The sequence below is a fragment of the Mya arenaria genome, chromosome 10, assembly GCF_026914265.1.
Source record: "Mya arenaria isolate MELC-2E11 chromosome 10, ASM2691426v1".
Taxonomy (NCBI): domain Eukaryota; kingdom Metazoa; phylum Mollusca; class Bivalvia; order Myida; family Myidae; genus Mya; species Mya arenaria.
In genome coordinates, this window is record NC_069131.1 from 49572213 (window position 1) to 49593535 (window position 21323).

The following is a 21323-nucleotide window of genomic DNA, read 5'->3' on the forward strand; positions in this document are numbered from 1 at the left end:
ACTGACTATAGTTAATCATGTTTTGAAATTACAAGTATGCCTTCCTTTTATTTATTAAAACGAAGTTATGCACATTGATCATTTTTGAACACATTCCTATATGAATGTGATTTTTTAGGAGCAGTTTGACTTCTGCAACAAGTGTGTTCTCCATTCCGTGAATGCAACTGAAAACGCTGTGTAATACACGTTAAACAACATAAGAGTGAATGAAGCCAGCTCTCTAGGTTAGAACAAATACAGCCGGTGTGTTCTCCTTGACACGAACAAATGAATAAACATTTGACAGATATATGATGACATGTTAAGCTGTACTGTATTACATTTGCAGACATGGTTATACTTGCTAAATTTGTAAAGATTAGGTCCTGCATAACCGTCATCACATAAGCTACGTAACGCTAGAAAAATAAATGGATTAATGAGCATTTTGTATTGTTAATATTTGCATATATTAATGCTTTTGAATCTTTTTACCACATGATTTATAAGAACAATTTCCGAGGGGATAGCATTGAAATTTCCAGCAAGCAATTTTATGGGAAATGCCTGTACTGTATATAAAAAAATGTAACTATAAATGATAAAAAAAAACATTATCGAAACAAATTAAATGATATATAACAAGCTAAACTTATGAATAAGAGGATGAGTAGTCAAGATTAGCTTTTCAGAAAAAATATTTCAGTTCAATTGATGTGATTTCATATTTTAGAGATACGTTAGACAAATCCTAAAATTCCAATTGTCATTTTATTCTAAAGATTATTTTTAAAGGTTTAAACATTTATTTATGAGGAAAAAAGTTTGCTATGATTAAAGTTTGTTTTTTACATTGCGCTATATTAAAATCATAAGCCTTAATTACATATAACAAAAATAGCGATCCAATACAAATTGTTTGATTTCTCCAGAAATGCCTCGTATGGAGAGAAAAATAAATGTGTACAGATATACTTATAAACACACTAGACATACTTACAATACATAATTTCTACAAAGTTCCAAACGGTCGGCTCAATATGTTTTGTTTAGATTAGTTTTTCACATAAAAATGTATACGTCACTTCCTTTATCTTTATCCTTTATCAATTGTTTCGACGATTCTGAACGAAGACATCGCTTTTATTTCTTAAAATGTCCTAATGTTAATTTTGTTTCTCTTAATATTTTGCACGAGTGCCTTTAAGACGACATAAAGGAAATAACAGCTTATTTAGTATAAGGTTTGTTAGAACGCATTATTTAATTATAACGTGCTCTTTTATTGATCAAACATTTCTAGAAAGCAAATCCAAAGGAATGTTATCCAGGTATCTTTTATCTTATCACGCAAAATAAGAACAGACATTCATTGGACCATTGACGTACATGAAATTGGAAAGCCATGTTTTTGGCTAATGTTATTGTTTATGCTTGTTAAGAAGACCATATATATTTTTTGCGAAAATGTCTGGACATAAACCATACATCTGAACATCCTGCCGCGTAGACATTTTCAGGACTAATTAACTTGGGCATCATGTAATTAACGTTGACCAAATTGAATTTCAATTTCATTTAAATTTGTCTTTAAATTAAAGTCTGGAAAGTAAAGTAATCTTCTTTTAAATATTACAACAATAAATATATATTGTACGAAACGTTCACATTGGTTTCAAAAATCAATGTTATATTATCCTAGAATGAAAGAGACTCCAACGTCGTGTATTTATTAAAACAATTGAAATTGTTTTTGATTAATTCAATGTTGTTTGGTTTTTTTATTTATTTTTTTTATGTTTTTTTTTTTTTGGGGGGGGGGTGTTACTTTTAATAAATTCATAACTATTTCAAGGAATTTATTCAATTTTAATTTATGATCATTATCTTTTAATACAATAATGTTTTGCTTCAGTAAATATGTAGTCATGAGTTTACTTCTTTTCCTGGTTTATATATTAAATAACAAGTCCCAGAGCATGTTTCATAGTTCTACATTCTATACTTGGATCGCAAGCTTTGTGGTCAAACATTGTATTATGATACTATGGAAATGTATTATATTTCTGTCGGGATGAATCTGATATAAAACTAGAACATTTGTGAATATTAAACCTACAGATTACTTTAAGTGGGGAAAACTGGACACTTTATGAAATAATGTCAAGGACATTCAAAAGCGAAATGTATGCGTGTGCTGTTCTTTTAATACTTGTACGAGGTAAGTGTTTTCCTGTTGACAAAACATTATAAAGAAGCCTTTATTAATATCAACATTCAGTAAAATCCATGTATAATTTCCATTCAAATTTGAAAGGAAATAAATCAACGATTTGAAAACATATATGTGCAAGAACCCAATATCTGACATTGATTGTTGATCGTGTCCTTACTATTGAAATGATGTTGCCTTGACAAAATAAAACAAAACACACATTATAAATATATAATTATTTTAGAGCAATGTATACTAATATTTTTAACGTGTTCAACTTAAGTATATGGATATATTAATCAAAGAAATCAGAGCGCTTTGAGATCACCATTAGAATATATATTTTCATTCACTCATATACGGTATGAGAAACTCGGCTAAGGTTTAAAAAATACGCCAATATGTGTTTTTTCGGAGATCAGTTTCAATTAGGATTGTTTAAACGTCAAATAATTTCAAAGTATCCGGCGTAGTTAGGTAAATAGTTTTGTAAGTATAAACATGCATTATGTATCAATCGATATGCTCATCTAATCTCTTGAAATTTAGAAAAAAGCATGAAACAAATTCAGCCATGGACATTATGACTTGTTTGATCTTCTCTATGTAGATAATATGACTGTGGCTATTGATGGGTTTATATACGACGTATATAGTGTAAAGAAATGAACACGTCACTCCATTTTTTCTTCCTGTATATGTTGAATACATGCTTAGCTTTTATCGATAATAACACATGTCGGGCCTAAATGACAAATGAATGACTTTTTAAAAAGTAATTCACTTTGACTAAATTGTTTGTGTATTTATTTTGAGATACATTTAATGATTTATTATTTTTATTCCAACATTACCGCTTTACTCTCAGTAATTCATGTATTATTTCCTTCTTTTGTATTATTGTGTTGGTACAACCTCAATGCAACGAGTTTCTATTTTGTTAAAAACAAACATTTATTTAACAGTCAATATTCATGTTATTTTCGAAAGAGAGTTGTACTGCATCGAACAATAATGCAACAAGATTCTCATTGGGTCAAAAGTAATAATCAAAGTTCCTGTTATTTTGAAAAGAGAATTGTACTGCATCAAAAAAATGCAATATAAGGAGTAATTGAAATGGACTTACACTGCATATTGGTATTTACAGTTGTCTGTGCACAGGAGTGTTCAACGTGCAAGGATCGTGAGGACGGCCATGACAGAAAATGTTCGAATACAGGCAAATGTTATTTTGGATGTTTAGACGGTTATTATGGAAACAATTGTTTACACAATTGTACGTATCAAAGTTGCATAAGCTGTTACCAAAACACGGGCCATTACTGTTCAAAATGTAAATCCGGATACTATTTGTACTATACTTATTGTTATGCTTGTAATTCAAAATGCAAATCATGCGATTCTCTACAAAAATGTCTATCGTGTTATGACGGCTACTGGGGAAGTACATGCCAAAACAAATGTTCTAGCGAATGCAAAAACGGACATTGTGATGAAGAAAGTTCTTCATGCCGATGCAGTCCGAACTATAAAGGTGAGACATGTGACCAGTGTGCAAATGGATGGTTTGGACAGACCTGTCAATATGAATGTTCTAGGGATTGTAAAAACGGATATTGTGATAAGGAAAGTGCTGTATGCCGATGCAGTCCGAACTATAAAGGTGAAACCTGTGACCAGTGTTCAAATGGGCGGTTTGGAAAGACCTGTCAATATTTGTGTTCTAGAGCTTGTAAAAACGGACATTGTGATGAGGAAAGTGGTTTTTGCCGATGCAGTCCGAACTTTAAAGGTGAAACCTGTGACCAGTGTTCGAATGGACGATTTGGTGAGAAATGTGAGCACAATTGCTCACTTGGCTGTGAATTTGGTAATTGCACGAGGGACACAGGCTCTTGTCCTTGTAAGTCTGAATGGAGCGGTCAAAGTTGCGAAACAAGTATGTATGACTACTTTGGTGACTATTGTAAATATAGGTGTGAACTAAATTTAGAACCTCACGTGTAAAAATGTTTAGCTTATTTTACTGTTTAGCTTATTATACTATTAAAGATATTGTTTTGTATTTCATTTAACTTATGTTGCCTCTTTAGAAACTGAAACAAACGTGGAACAGCACACTCAGTCAATTGCGGCTCTATTAGGAGGAGTTTGCGGAGGCGTTGTAATTCTTGTTGGCATTGTGGTTATTGGACATTTTTTGCTTCGAAGAAGGTAATTAACTAAGAGAATAACTATGTTTTAATGCATCCAATGTAAAGATGACAGTTAATGTATTAAGTTGTTGGCGTTAATATACAATTTTGATGCGCAAGGATCCAATCTCCTTTCGGTATCATTTGAAAGGATACCGCTTACTGATCACTCTTATAAAACTAATAGACCAAAATGCATTACATATTTTAAGTGTAAGCAATTTGTATTTGTGTTCTTTAAATCAACTCCATTTTGAATTCAGACGTTGGATACATATTTCGCACTCTTTTAAGTCTAAATATGAGTGTTTGTAATACTGTTACATTTATAAACATATTTCTCTACACGCAAAACGTTAAAATGATACCAGCCATCCAAATTATTCACTGTTATATATTTGATACCTTAGGTTAAAGATACTACATGCATTATAATCAATGGTGCTTTATAATAGAAAATGAAATGGAATCCGCATGTTTTTCAGAAGAGACAATTTCTACGAAAACAAGAGCAAGCTAACAGAAAGAGAACCTGAGAACTTTTTCGCGTTGTACGCAACGGTGATCGAAGATGAAGGTACGCATGCGTTCTGTTTAGCTTGTAACTAATATTATAGTTCGTGTATGCACATCAATAGTCAAACCGATATGTAACAATTATGCTACTGAATTATGAAGTTCCCAAATTTGCAGTGTTTAAATAGAGTGCAAAAATAAGTAAATTAAAACCTCGAGATAAAACATGTACTTCGTTGCACGCTTAGTAAAAGGGTATGTTGAACGGGTCACTGGATGGTCACGATTTTTAAAGGAAAGTCGTATTGATATATAACACTTGTTTTGTATATTGGTAAGCTGGTTATCTTAATTGTAAAACCGTAGTCTGTTTAATCACACGACAATTTGCCGAAAATTTACGATGTTTCAGATAGAGATGATATATCTCCACGGGAGATCACAGTTGAGAATGAAGATATTTATTGCAATAACGCAAAGGAAGTAGGCAAATTCAAACTGACAGTGGCCGATTTACCTGAATATGTACAATACATATGTTTAAAGGATCTTGAAGAAGAATTTCAGGTACCATGCCATGCATTAATGTACATCATGTTGTATAAAGAATGTCTTTTATCAGAGTGTTATGTGTTACACGTAATATATCGAGTTTGCCAATACGTACATTTTGTAAGTACATGTACACAGAAGTCAACGAGCAAAAATGCAGATTGTTTAAATAAATATGGCTTATTTTTCAATTTGCAGAGGGTACCATATGGTCTCGTTAAACCCTATGAAGTTTCACAAACGAGGCTTAACATGCACAAAAATAGATACAAAGGAATCTATCCATGTGAGAACTCTTTCTTAGTTTCTAAATAAAGGTTATTGTGTGTTTCTTTGATGCGTAAAAATTAGGGATGGCAACGAGTAGTAAAATTAATACTCGAGTACTCGGACGATCGTTCGATCGAATACTCGGGTACTCGATTACTCGGAAAAAATGAATATGTGTTTGCAATGACAAGATTGTGTATACATGTATCGTAAATGACGTATATTGTGCGTTGGTGGTATTTTTGGTCATTTTCACTTTAAAGTAAACTTTCATTACGTATTTTTACTATTTTAACACAAAATGATATAAAAAGAAAACAATATTGTTTCAGGCTTTTAATTTGTCTTATTCGTTTCATTTTATACAAGTATGCACTGCAGAAATGAACAACAATCACAATTACAATGAACGAAAATTAATAGCATACATAAAACGAAATTCAATACGAAGTTCAGTGTTGAGTTGTTTACTCTGCAATTTTTTTTTTTTTGAAATGATAGTTTTTCGTACTGTGTAATTGTTGTTTATATTCATAATATTCATAATTCTTGATTTAAAATATCAACCAATAATTTGTGATAATCATTGCAAAAATAGTTAAAATACGCCCATTAAGAATATAATTCTCGTAACGGTCGATACTCTTTCACTCGTTAGCGTCCATTGTTTGGTGGAAGGTCTCTAATTGGTATACAATAGAATTGTGTTGGTTAAAGTACCGCTATCAAAACTTCGCTAATTGACATCAGTGCTAATTTGAAATAGGGGTCCTTTGTTGACAGTTTGCAACTATCACAACAACTGTCAAATAATTGATTGAGGTCAATTGTGTACACAGCGGGGATTAGAGGGACCGTAAATTGTCCTCTTGGCAACTAACCAGATCTGATATTTTGTCTGTAAATCGTGTATTTGGTGATTTTAATAGATTTTTTCCGAGTACTTGAGTAGTGATTTGGTACTCGAGTACTCGGACGTTCAATCGAGTACTTGGGTACTCGTTGCCATCCCTAGTAAAAATGTTGTTATTTTTTGAGTGTCTTTATTGTATGTTTCAGGCCTTTAAGACTGTTATTGTTGTCTTGCATTTTCTTGTTTATTTTCGGTTATGCTTTGACTTCCTATTAGCGTCATTAAGAAGGTTCACAATGACCTTGTATGTCAGCCCTCGTGGTTTCAATTGTATCATGCGTGTCAATTTTAGATGATGATACGCGTGTTGTAGTACGCGAAGGAGACACAGACTATATCAATGCTAGCTATATAGACGTAAGTGCTTACTGGCAAAATTGGTAGTTATTTTTATTACTATACGTAACAGTATAAGTATTATAAGTGTTATTAATGTTATCATTATTTTTATTATTATTATTACTATAGTTATTATTGTTACTAATAGATTATTGAACAATGTGTCTGCTCTATGATATGATCGCCATATCATATAATTATGAAGCGAAATTTGTGTTTTCTTATTCAAAACCAGATGTTTTGGTCAAAACTGTGAACATATTATGACATTGTTTTTATCACTGCAAAAAGCGTGTTTGCCGCATGGAATGCAGACTTTATATAACTATTGTTGATATTTTTTTAAAGAACAGAATATTTTAAAATATGTATATGTTTTTGCTTATAGCGATGACCTATACATGCTCGAGTTCAATAAGTTCTATTCTGATCTGTTCTGTTATTTTTTTACTTCAAAAGTACAGACAATACATAATTTTATTAAAAATGTTAAGGGAGGAAATGCGATTCTAATTGTTATGAACAATTAGTAATTCACAAGTCCATTCGTATAAACTCAATGTTTAAAGCCATCTGATTACAAAAGTAATAATTCAAATCTTGGGATTCGTGAATATTACTTTAAATTATTATGAAGCTAAATGAACGTAGGCTTACTTAACATAACTTCTTTCTTCCAGGGTTTCAGGAAACGAAATGCATACATAGCTGCTTTGGGTAAGATGATGTATTTATTGAACGTTTGTTTTACAATAATATTACCTTCTATGAAACACAATTTAAAACAAATAAGCTTTTATTTCTGTTTAAAGAAAAAACATCTTTAAGTTAATAGTTCTTACATAATAAAAGTAAACCTATATGGAAAATATTATGCAACTTTAAGGTCCAATGGCTGAGCAGCTGGGTGATTTTGGTCAATTCTGGAGAATGGTCTGGCAGCAGAAAGTGGAGAAAATTGTCATGATGACCAACTTGGTAGAGGGTGAGGTAAGGTGTTTTCAAATGACAAGTGTGTAAACTTCTATGATAAAGAGTGTTGTGGTTTTGTGACGAATGGACAACAAGTGAAAATAATAAATATATACTTATAACTACAGTGATTTAGAAAAAACAACATGACAACAGTATAATTTGTACTTTGGTATTCCATTATGAATACAATACAAGATATGCAGAACGAATATAATGTTAGATCGGTATTTAAGAATAATGAAAAAAGAGGTTATGATTGTGAACTATTATATTATTTCACCTATGCCTCTCTAGAATGCAGTTGCCATAATTCCGTATAAGTATAATAAAGTGCAACGTTATGTCAATATAGTGAATAATTAGTTAATATTTGTTTCTTTGCAGAAAACCAATTGTGAGCAATATTGGCCTGATAGTGGAGAAAAGAAAGTATACGGCGATATAGAAGTGGTGTGCAGGGTTGAAAAAGTGTACGCAGATTTTATTTGGAGACAGTTTACGTTTTCCCAGGTAAATTTTAATTTACTTGAACATTTTCAGTGGTTTGGATGTAAACGAAAACAATTAGGTTGATGGAGTGTGTGTAAGTATGTATACATCTACATCCGATTTATATTAACATTAGCCTATAAGAGATTCTAAGTGACAACACAATCTGCGACTTGGAATACGGTAACGCATTGTTTGATTGGCACGACTGACCCATTTCATGACACCCCATCCTTCACCTATCAATCAGTTATCAGTACTGAGAACTCCAAGTTTTCAAGTACTCCCCTCAAAGGCAAAGCAGCAGGTAAGGTATACAATTATACCATTTAAGCGTATTTGAAAGGATGTGGTCTAGGTATAAACACGTAGCCTCCCGCGTGCAAGCGGCCACTATACAAATTAATATTTGAGAAACAATCAAATAAAATAGATATAATAAATAGTTTCAGAATTAAAGATGGCATCACTAATTTTCTCCCTTATAATATGAAGCAAAAAAACTGAATTTTTCATCAGCTGAATCATTGAAGTACTTGGGGTTCAGATATTAGTTCTTTATTATTTGTTTTGTTATTAAGTTTCCTCAAGTTAAGGCATACTTTGATAAGATTTTCCATTAAAGTTTTTACTTTATTCAGGATTGTTGGGATAACCCTAAACATTAAATGAGGTCTATGTTTAAAACTTTGGCTACTGAGCTTGTTTCTGTAGTTTTTGATATAAATATTGGAGAAGAACTTTTAAAATATATTGATAAATCGTTGTAATCTTTTTCTCTACAATGTTTCTGTTTGTCTTTATATATACGCCGATGAATAAGTTAAATCCTAGTGATGATATTCTGGTGTTCAAAGAAACACGGTTCTTCCATCGGTCAGCAAAATAAAAAGTTTGATTGATTCTAAACGATGAATTATAAATCATAGTGATGTTTAACCCTTTTCTTTACAAGAAAGACAAACTTGTTTCCTTTTATAGAAAAGAGACATGTAAAACGAATTTCAGTGTTTAGTGTTAATATTCATTAGGATTACGCTGTCGTCTACCACACTTATACTCTCTGTTAGTTCTCAAAATATATTTTTAATCAACCATCTTCCAAATGGTATCCATCGTAGAAAAATACAAGGTTATCAATATGAACCACTTCTTTACTATATTTTTCATTTCCAAACAGGATGAACAGAATTCCGAAGAAAGAAATCTGCATCACTTTCAGTTCACAGCTTGGTCAAACAAGGACACTCCTGATGACGTCACATCAATTATAGAGTTTAGACAAAAAGTGAACGCCTTGTCGACTACCTTTGACGAACCAGTGATAGTTCATTGCAGGTAGGGTGTCAAGCTGTGGTTTAGATTATTTAACCGTTCATTCCCTAGCTTGAAGAAAATGTGAACATCGTTTCAACGATGGATAAAAGTAATGCATGTTAGAAAATAGTGAGGCAATCCACATGGAAGTTTTGATTGATTTCGCAATGTATTAATTTTGTATATATGCATGTATTTAACAAGACAAATAAATAACATTTAGATAACACTCGCTTGGAAATGTGTTTTTGAATCTGATTTATACGAGGATGAACAAGACAAAAGTTTCGGTGCTTGGTATCAAATACGCCGCAATGATTAGGCTTTTTAACAATTCTGGATCGGGCCTTTTTGGACAGGGCCTTTCTGTTAACTGGATCGTTTCGATCCGATATCTTTCACTCATAAGCAATGTGATCAAATATGTCAATGTATTTATTTTCTAACGCATACCGTGGGCGAAAGGCTCCGGGATGCGTTGTTTATCTAGAAAAGGCTACTAATTGAGAACGTAATCTCCTTAAATGGTTCCATACGCAACAAATCTATATAACTATACGATGTGTTTTAAAAAGTTAACGATGCATTATATTTATATTAAACAGATCTACTACATGACCATGTTTTCTTATCGTATCGGTACGAGTCTTCCTAACGGTATGACTCGTCGCCATTGGCAATTATCGGAATTCATTCCGTTAGCCAATCCTGATTAAGAGAAGTATCCAAGTAACCTTGGTCTGACATTAACACTTTCCGGGGACCCGAACATCCACTACTACCATAACAAATAGCATGTGCAACTGAATTCGATACCGTCTTAAACGTGTGTAGCTAAAATATATCCTTAAATCAGTTGTTTATCGCAGTAACAAGTAAGTGTGCATTCCATGTATTTATAAAACTGGTCTTCATACATGGGTATCAAGTGTGGCACTCTCGTTTCTATGACCATATAAATATATAACCCATTCTTTTACAATCGTGATCGCAGTTTTATAGGAACAGTCCTTCCAGTTATTCTTTATAAATATAATAACCCCACAAGTCCGTGTACGTTTAACACTTATTTATTCCTTGTTGACAAATGTTCTCTTCAGTTATTAAAGTAAAGATTAGTACATAGAAAATTTATAATATCATTAATACGAATACAATTTCCTTATTCTGGTATCTCGAACCCCCGTGACGCTCAATTGAGCGGTTCTTTAAATCTTACGCCACGACCCGAAGGTGTCCAAACTTTTTATACCACAGCTCAGCCAAATGAGCACAATTTCCTTATGGTCAGTCGTGACACTACTTCATCATGCAGGGACAATAAATTTGTCCGGCGAAAATAATTTGTGACTTCCTTTTGTCTCAATATAGCCAAACAGCAGGAAATATACTAATTTGAAATGTTAAGCAGGAAATATACAATTTCAGCAAATTCACGCAGAAACACTTGTATGTTTACACAAGTTCTATTGTTTAAAGTTAAAAGCAATTATCGTTTCTGGGGATTAAAGTTGCTTTTCCTTACGCTAATCATTTCATATAACAGCATATAATTCTGAGAGTATTGAGTTTATGTTTACGAAAAAGAAATTCTACGGTTTACTGGGACATTATCGTAGAATATGATTAAATATGTAAGTAAACACGTTTGAAATAGCGGTACTTGTATATCGAACTAATGTTCACAAAACTGAGAAGAAAAGAATGCATGCTCTTCTTTTTCATCTGGGCAGATTCAATAGACATATATTGGGGTTTGTGTAATTCAGTGCTGGTGTAGGCAGAACCGGAACCTACATAGCTCTGGACATTCTGACTAACGAGGGTGAGGCAGAAGGAGCTATAGATATCCCGGGATGTGTTCTCAACATGAGACAGAACAGGCCCAGCATGATTCAGACTTTGGTGGGATGTTTACTGATATATCTGGTGTAGATTAGTCAATAGTAGCAATGACGCGTGGTTCGTTTATCGATAACCGCAATGTGGCGGCTACCGTTAAAATTGGTTTCACGAATTAAATTTAAAAGTACTTTTTGATTTTGTCAAATCATATCAACTCAAAATATTGCATTAACTGGACAAAATGGAGTTTTGATTATTGCCTTTATCTTTAAGTTAACTTTGTATTATTTTACTCATTACCATTTTTTTTCAATTTATACTTACGTCTATCTAACATTATTATGCCAAAAGAAGTTTATTAATATGTTGCAGTAATGCATACCACAACGTTTCCCAGCAGTAAGTTAACATACACTTAAATCACTATTTATTCTTTATCTTATAACTATGATTTTTACTTTCAGAGTCAATACAAGTACCTACACCAGGCATTGGTCCATTCATTGACTGTTGATTGCTCGTTGATAAAAAAAGAACACTTCCATGCATATATGACTATGATGTCGAGCAAACGGGCGATACAGAGGCAGTTTGAGGTAGGATTGTTACTCAAAGTATAAAAGGTTTAAATGATTAAATGTAAATTAAATTAAGTTAATTTAAACACCGTTAATCCGAAGTCATCGGGACCAATATTAAGGATATCGGTATAACGATAATTTGGATTAACAATTTTCGAAAATAATTGCGTTCGTGAATTATTCATGGCGTAAAATATTAAGTCGTGCATATTGCCATGTCGACTTCACGTTATCAACATGTTGTTTTTGGTTTGAATGATCGTTCTCAAACTTTCTAATTATGATCGAACACATGCCGACTAATCCTGTATAATACCTTTTACCTTATTGATACAATTTATTGCATATGTTACTAAATATAGTACATTTTTCGACCGAAATCATGTCTTTACGGACTGCATTCCACTACCGTAACGGCTGAAGTGCTAATTATCCATAATCGACACACCTCAAGGTATGCAAAAAAAAGCCATAATGAGATTACATCCTGTAAAACGGGCACATGAACAGGTAACCGCAGAGTTTAATCACGCGCCGCACTTGACGTAATTAGCAAATTTACAACGCAAACATGACTGGAGAAAGGATGCTTGCAATGTAAGCCAATATTTCGCGAGTAATTAAAATAATAAATAATATCACAGTAAACGATTTTTTACCTTACAGTATGCTTATACCGGGCACATCATCCTTCGTACCATCATTTTAGTTTAAACAACATTTAAATACAAAATTTTACAGACAATAGGTACAACACGTGAATATGATGATTAATGGATTGGAAAACAAGTTAAATAACTAGTATTCCATTCCATGAAAATGAAATTTACAATATTATTCACAACATGTAACAGGTTGGAAACATGACATTGAGGTTGACTTACATGCATAAAAGTTCACACATATGATTTTAATCAAAGGAAAATTATAATCTTTAAAAGGAAAAAAAAAGGAATGTCCTAGGAAATGTTATTTGTATTTAGGAAATGATATGAAGACAAACATAGATAAATGACACACGGTCATTCAAACAGAGTTGAATTGATTGAGTGCCTGTACCACCTCTCTCGTTCAGCTTCCTTTTATTCTATCGTTATCTTTTCCTCCTTCTAACTAAACGATTTCAGACTAAAAAAACTTGTTTACATACCATAGTTTACACAATACGACTATAAGACTATATTTATTCGAGTCACCGCAACTTGCGCATTAGCCTAAGCAGCGTAAATGACCTTCAGAAGCGAGACATAGTATAAGCCTTTAGGCTTTCTTCTCAATGCTGTTTACACTATTGTTTTGTGCATTATTAACGTATTCGTTGTTTATATTCATTACATATTTGGTCTTTGTTAACGTTGATTATGCTCAAATTTGTTAAACTAAACTAATTATTAATATCATATCGAAATAAATATTGTTTAAACCAAACAGAGTTGAAGTATTCAGACATTAAGGTAATTTATTTTAAGACAGGTAACGCATCATGCGTAGTTACATTAAGCAAAAACAATAAATTAAAAGCAGAAAAACGTAAATTAAATAGTGATAAAAAATAAATCCTTAAACTAATATCGTCTGGTATGCCGAGTATCAATGCCCACAAGTATGTTCCAGTTGCGAAATCGTTTGGAAGCGATATATACTCCTGCACATTCAGAAAAACAAGTTCATTGTGCGGTTTTCTGAGGTGCTCGTCGCCATAAAGAATATTATTGAGAGTGACCTGACAATGGGAGATTGTTGAGTATTCGGTGTCAAATGTCGCTGTACCGAGGACAGGATAAAAGAAAAATATGTATTGTTTCATTTACACCGCATGACCATAGTGAAGAGTTGACAATCGATTTCCTGAAAATGTCATAGTTGAGTGCGCTGCAGTCAAGGCGCAGGCAAGCATGGTAAATTTGATCTTGTCTAGAACCTACATTGTATATGGGCGACGATTTAGATTTGTTGCTTTTCAGTTAATGTTTGAATGATGCTACTCATTTTGAACGGAGTCAGTTTGTTTTTCAACTGAGCAGAGCAGTTATCCCAGACAACGTCGGCATGACGTCGGACGTATGAAGGAAAAATACATTTTCTCGAGACTGGATCGACTAAGCAAAGACAAATTCTCTTCCATACTTTCTGCAACATGAGAGTGATATTTTGGTTCCATTTTCCGTCGTCTGATAGGGTGGCATCTAGATGTTTATGAGTAGATACTTGAGCAATAGGAACATGGTTTATGTGGAGAGGTGGATGTTGAGGTTTGTTATGTTTAAGTGAGAAAAGCATGGACATGGTTTTTGATGGGTTGCAGGATACTAGCCAAAACTGAGACCACTGATGGATATTTTCTAGGTTATTATTGAGAATGGAAGCGACAGTTGCAGGATTTTCAACAATGATGTATAGGCTTGTATCATCCGCAAACAAACTGACGTGACAGTTGACTTGTTGAATTACGTCATTTATATTGATGAAGAACAGAAGAGGTCCGAGAAAGTATCCTTTAGGGACGCTTGCATTTATAGAGGACCAATCAGAGGAAGAATTTGCACAAACGTCAAGTTACATGCGGCCCGCCAGATAGAAAGTGAACCAGTCGAACAAGATACCAGGACTACCATTGGCGGATTGTTTCGACAAGAGACCACAATTCCAGACGCCGTCAAATGCCTTAAAGATGTCGCAGAACACTGCACGAACCCCAAGTCTTTCGTCCAGGGCTTTGAATATGTTCTTGTAGAAATAGGTTATTTGATTAACGATTGAGTCACCTTTGAAAAAGCTAGACTGATAAGATGTAATGAGGTTGCTTGAGAAGAGCCAGTTAACCAGAAAAGGTAGCTGTACACGTATTTATACACGCAGCATTCCATGAGCTTACCAAGACAGCTTAGGAGAGAGATCGGCCTACAGTTAGAAGGCTTAGAGGGGTCGTCTTTCTTAAAAATAGCGCTGTTTGCAAGTTTCCAAGCTGATGAGGATACAGAAAGACTTAGTAAGAGATTAAAAAGGTCTGACAGGGGTTTTGAAAGTTCTTCCACACCCTCCTTAAGAAGTCAGGGATGGAAAAGGTCTGGTCCACAGGATTGATGAGCATTATTTTCACTTCCATTTTCAGTATAAGTAAACGATGTCTGCTGTAATCCACAATCAATTGATACATAAACCAAGCAGTAGGTTTTGCATCACATGATCGAAACCACACCTATATTACTCCAAGTTTTACATTGATGGTTATCAAGAATATGTCATCGACATAATTTAGTAATCCATTCTTCCTTTTTTAAGACCGCTAAACAATACAATTTAAAATATTATTCGTTGAAACACAAACACATGGTGTAATTTTGAATTTGCTCAAACATGCTACTAGTACACGCTTTAAATGACCTTACCTTAAAGCTGCACTCTCACAGATTTAGCGTTTTGACAACATTTTATTGTTTCTCTTTGTACGAGCCAAGTTATGCGAAAATGCATGGAAACCAGTGAAATAAGACTGCTGACAAAATATAAAGAACGAAGTTTTTCATAGTTAAGTTCAAAAATGATGTTTTATATCACTGGTGTGCAGATATTTACACTAAAATTGACTCATTCCAAGACAAAAAATGGTGAGAGTGCAGCTTTAAGAAATATCTTAAATTTATCCAGTATTTATCATTCCACACCACACAACATTGTAAACTATGACCTAGAAACAATGACTGATGACGTCCCAAATACAATAGCTGCGTCATAATTCAATCAGTGCGACAATTTTCCAATGTCCGCATTTCGGACCAGGTGTGCCATTATGGACAGACAACACACCGGCGCCGTTTATTAACCTCTAAGAAATGCATGTCAAACAAAATTACAGCACTTGAATGCTTTCATAACATGTTTGAATATCAATTAAAATACACTTAGTTAACTCAGTTTCGTTTGGCTCTTCTCCGCATTCATCGGCAGCGGGTCGATTGATTAATTTGGCGATCGAATATGATTAGATAAACATTTCAAATCATATTCAGACTGTGTAAACCACCCATTTTATACACTCTACACTAATCACAAATGAATCGATCATTATCTGACATCTATGTTTGTTATATACGCGTGCTCAATGTCATTACTGAACAGGAGCTAACTGTGCGAAACAACACTACATTCGGATAAACGGTGTTCGGATTAACGGTGTTTAAATGTACTATGTAATTTTTTAATATCAAGTGTGTGTGATTTACGTAAATAATATTCATATATAATGTCGCATTCTGATTATACGTTAGAAAATGCAGTTGAATCAGAAGCAAAAGACTGATGGGGAGGTTACGGAAAAGAATTGGCTTCTGACAAATAATAACAGAAACCACGCAGCTATACCAGGTATCACGATTATTTTAATTGCAAAAGAACAGTATTTGTTTAACTGGCTTAGATACCTCTGTTTCTTATATATAAAAAGCTACTATGTAGACGAATGAACATGATAAAAACCTTTTTTAAAATACGGTTATCGTTAGTCCAGCCACATACATTTAAATGTGCTCATGTAATATTACGTGTGTTATCTTGTTAAAAGGGCCGGTGTACCCGTCCTAATGATCGTTGGTGACATATTTCATTTGATTTTAATGTGCCACCTTCTGCCGTTGTTGAGGTTTTTGTTGTTACCCATTGATCATGCGCCCTCTTCCGTCCGCGCGAAATTCCAATCCCTGAAGCAAATTGCTTTTGTTGATGATACGTTATCTCTGTATTTGCATGATTCATATTGTTTGTGTTGTTTATTGTTAGGTGATTCCAACAGACCGCGTCTTTATCTGTTTTTGAAACCAGGCGAATCTGATTACATTAATGCGATATACATCGACGTAAGTAAAATTATGTTCTAAAATAACTTGATAGATTCCTTTCAAATTGCTAAATGAGATTCGTCAATCGCTCACTATGCCTCAATCTTAGCAACGGGCGTGCTGCAAAGATACCAATGAATGTGATACATTGAATTGTAAATGTTACTAATAAAATCAGATAAACTTTGCAAAAGCTAACCTAACTTCGCAATTGCAAACAAACTTTCATGAAATCAAACAAAACAACAAATAAAGACGTAAAATTTAAAATATATGTTATAACTACTTAGAAATATCGCTTCGATAAACTGATCGTACGCTTCATGTGCTGTTTAGATAGGCCCCATACATTTAATAAAGATATCGTACGATCGCTTTTTGGATATATCTGGGTTGTGATAATATCTATGTTGCTTATAAATAGTATGTTGTCAATCGTAAAATAGTTTGTTTCTTATGGAAGTATAGTATTCAACTGACATGGTAACACTGACAAACGTTGTTTTTAAAGTATCTTAGTTGAAAAGATAGCTCTACATTCCCCTGTTGTGATAAATTACAGTTGACATTTTAGACAGTTATTACCAATGAAATTATTACCAGACAAGCTTTATTAAATTATGCTTTAAACACACATGATTGGATGTGAGACTTGATGAGATTTGTTAGCTTGCTGAAACATATTTTTATTTACATTCATTATTAATAAACTGATCAATTTCAAAATGATACTATTATGAAAACTGCAGGGACATTGTCAAAAGTGAAAATAAATGTGAAATAGAACTCTGTATAAAGGCCATCTATATGCCAAACGAGTTTGACGAAACGGCGAATATTAAATCACATGCATTTGCGTCACTTTCAATGTCTTTTCAGAGTTTCAAAACAAAAAACCGCTTCTTGGTTGCACAAACACCTCTGCCTGACACCGTTTCCGATTTCATTGCACTTGCTGTTCAGGAGAACTGTTCCTGTATTGTTAGTATGGAGGCACAGGTATATTGTTGAATGAATGTATGTTTTTACTTTGACCACGTATATAGGATATATAGCTAGTGTTTTAAGTTCTACCGTTTCTTCCCTAATAAAAAGCGCTGCAAATTGTATATTATGCTGTAATTGTCATAATTTACCTGTGTTTATGTATTAAGCACTTATTTTTATTGTAATATTAGTTTTTATTTATTTTATAAAATAACAAATTTCTTATCGAGTATCCAGTTATATATATATATTACTCGATATCTTAATCAGATTTGAATAAAAATATGGTTTTGTGTTACTTATATTGTTATATCCAGGGGATTGGCTTATACGTTCCTGGTGACAATCTATCAATGAAGAAAAGTGTGATTTCCATATTTTCCACCAGAGAACAAAGTACACAACACTTTGTAAAAAGAAAGCTACATTTTAAACACGACGGAAAGGTACGATATAAGGCTGCATGATTTTCCCCAAAATCGCAAACTGCCATCTGTATTTTGTTCGAAAAATGATATGTTATTTTAATAGTTTCTTATGGCTTAAATGCAAACAAACATGAATTTTTCAGTCTTAAATAAATGAAAATAGCATCAGTAACAACAACAATAACACCACTATCACGACCAACAGCAATAATAATTCTACACATAGCACCACCTTAAACAATAACAACCGGTTATGCGTAAGCGATATTATATCGCAAGCATTATCTCTAAACAATATTTTTTCGTTGGATTTCAGAACAAGTCGGAGTTGAGAATACCACACTATCAATATTTGGACTGGGATAGAAATCACACTTGTCCGAAGTCGGCAGAAAACTTTGTTGCCTTCATCAAAGAGGTTGAAGACGCATCCAAATCATCTCACATGCACGGACCGATACTGGTGCATTGTATGTACGTACTCTCTTTGTTTTAGCTCGAAGTCGCCTTCAGATGTTGTCTTAGTTTTAAAAAAGAGCGTTTGAAATCACAATAGACCGAGTATCTCCGATATGATGAAGATTTAATGTAGGAAGATATAAAGAAAAAAAAATAAGATAGTAGACATTCATTTACACGATCTATTTCCATTGTGATAGGAACGGTGCTGGAAAGAGTGGCCTTTTATGTGTTGTCTCAACATTACTTGAAGCACTAAGTGAAGATGATGAAGTCAGTGTGGTCAATGCGGTGAGGAAAGTCAGAGCTAGACGACCGCTTTCAATTCCAAGTGTGGTAAATACAAAACTTCTTTTTCAAACAAATCATGTTATATCGCATTTGTGTGCTATTATATTTATATCCCAATGGTACACTGGATAACACAATGGCAAACCAGTAGTAATATGTTAACAATGTTTATGTAGAGAGGTGCATGGTTCAATGCCTAACATAGACTGAACGAGAAACACATTGAAAAACTGCATGTTAAATACGAATATTCATGAATGATATTTACATTTAACGACGAGAAAATACTTTAAGAGATTGTATCATTTTGCTGTTTGAGTCCATCGTATGTCTATTTGTAAAACTACTTAGTATTTGTACTTATGTTTTGAACTTCGACATTTGTGTTTGTGTTAATGCCAAGTGGACCACCAGATTGCATAAGAAAATAATTAAAGCTGTTGTTGTATCGTCCGTGCTATTTATGACGTTGTTTATGGTATCGAATCGCTTTTTGGAATTGGGCTTGCCTTTTTTGATATTTTAATAATCGCCCATGCATGATCAATATTATTATTGTATTTGATAAACGTTTTATTTTTCAGGAACAGTTTTACTTCTGCCACGAGTGTGTTCTCTATTCCGTGAACAGATAAAGCTGTGTATTACAACATAAGTGGGGATATGAAGAGGAAATGAACACCGCAGACCAATTTGGAACACATAGATATATACAATATATATAAAGATATGACAACTACTTATCCACAATTCGCATACATGGTGACACTTGCAAACGTAACATGATTGCATTTCTGCATAACAGTAATCACGTACATAAACTTTATTATTTCATCTGTCAATGTAAATATTATGTTGTAAATATCATTGTAAGTATTTGAAAACTTACTACTGTGACTATTTGTACCATACTGCAAAGTGTTAGATTTCATCAGAACGATACCCCATGGGGAAGGCTTAATATGCAAGCTTACCGTGCGATAGGTAGCATTTGATAACACACAGCGATATTTCAATATATTTCCGCCACTACCTGAACGGTCAGCTTGCAGATATAATATGAAAAACATACTACACCGAACTCCCATGATTGAATCTATTCATAACTAGAACTTTGTGATGGCTTTTGGGGCGTTTTGCCTAATTTTACTCGTGAATTTGATGTGGCGGATGCATTAAGTATTGCTCTTATGTTTTATAATCGCATTATACATTATAATTATCATGCTATTTACTATGTATGTATTGCAGTGTGCAGGATGTTTTTTTAGAAGGCACTTTGAATAAACAATAAATAAGAAACGTGTAATGAAACGTCATAGCGAATAGACATTTTATTTTATTTTATTTTAAATTGTTGTATTCATACGAGCCTTTAAGTATGTTCTAAATGTTTTGGCGTTGATAAATGTTTCAAAGACAAGATGTATCGTACGTCTGCACGTAACAGAACATTTTATTGAATGTTTAAGCCTTTGCATTACTTCAAATAATCCGTATAAAACTATACAGTTAATTAATAAATATTTGCATTCTTATTGATCAAAAGGCAGAATATGGAATGGTCAACTTGTCCAATGAAACAAAAATATCACGCCTCACTTAGACTTATATATCATTCATTTTCAAGTGCATTGGTGAATCTGAAAATAGCATTTTTATCTGTTTACTTTATTTACGTGTGTTATATTGCATTATATGATAGCATTGTATGTATTGAATTGTTTTAATAATGTTCCATATTATACTTATTCAAAATATATGTTGTATATATAAATACCGAATAAATTATTTTCTTCTCTGTGACCGGTTGGATCTAGTTCATTTGTCTCTGTCGTTAAAACACAAAACTAATCTGAATTTCAAAAATAAGCTGTAGGCAAATTAAGACAAATATAACAAACGAGATCAGAATAAGTGAATTATGCTTTTGAAATAAGACAGTGTCTTATTCTAAATCAATTATGCCATTAATACAATGATATTTACATAATATTTGGTTATATGATTGAATTACTATCAGTAGTGTTCCTTGTTATTGTCTATTGTAAAACATTTACTGTCATATCGGACAATACAAGTAAACTGGGCGTTACTGCGCGGAATTCAATTATACCACATGTTATTCATT

The 21323-nt window shown here is 33.1% G+C and overlaps 1 protein-coding gene across 1 annotated transcript; it reads left to right on the forward strand.

Moving 5' to 3' along the window:
* Positions 1 to 3626: 3626 nt before the first annotated feature.
* Positions 3627 to 20086, forward strand: LOC128204775 (receptor-type tyrosine-protein phosphatase kappa-like). The gene is made up of 15 exons (XM_052906181.1): positions 3627 to 4176; positions 4294 to 4414; positions 4881 to 4972; positions 7872 to 7975; positions 8345 to 8470; positions 9630 to 9787; positions 11536 to 11671; positions 12076 to 12207; positions 16461 to 16557; positions 16969 to 17045; positions 17907 to 18026; positions 18332 to 18460; positions 18759 to 18916; positions 19102 to 19237; positions 19777 to 20086. The coding sequence occupies exons 1-15, from the start codon at positions 3627 to 3629 to the stop codon at positions 19825 to 19827; spliced, it is 2187 nt and encodes a 728-aa protein (XP_052762141.1). The 3' UTR covers positions 19828 to 20086.
* Positions 20087 to 21323: the final 1237 nt, after the last annotated feature.

Excerpts from the sequence above, each read along its gene's own strand:
- LOC128204775 (XM_052906181.1), top strand. The coding sequence starts at position 3,627 with ATGACGGCTACTGGGGAAGTACATGCCAAAACAAATGTTCTAGCGAAT. Across the intron at positions 18,027-18,331 it reads TTGTTAGTATGGAGGCACAG|GGGATTGGCTTATACGTTCC; the intron begins GTATATTGTTGA and ends TGTTATATCCAG. Across the intron at positions 19,238-19,776 it reads CGCTTTCAATTCCAAGTGTG|GAACAGTTTTACTTCTGCCA; the intron begins GTAAATACAAAA and ends TTTATTTTTCAG.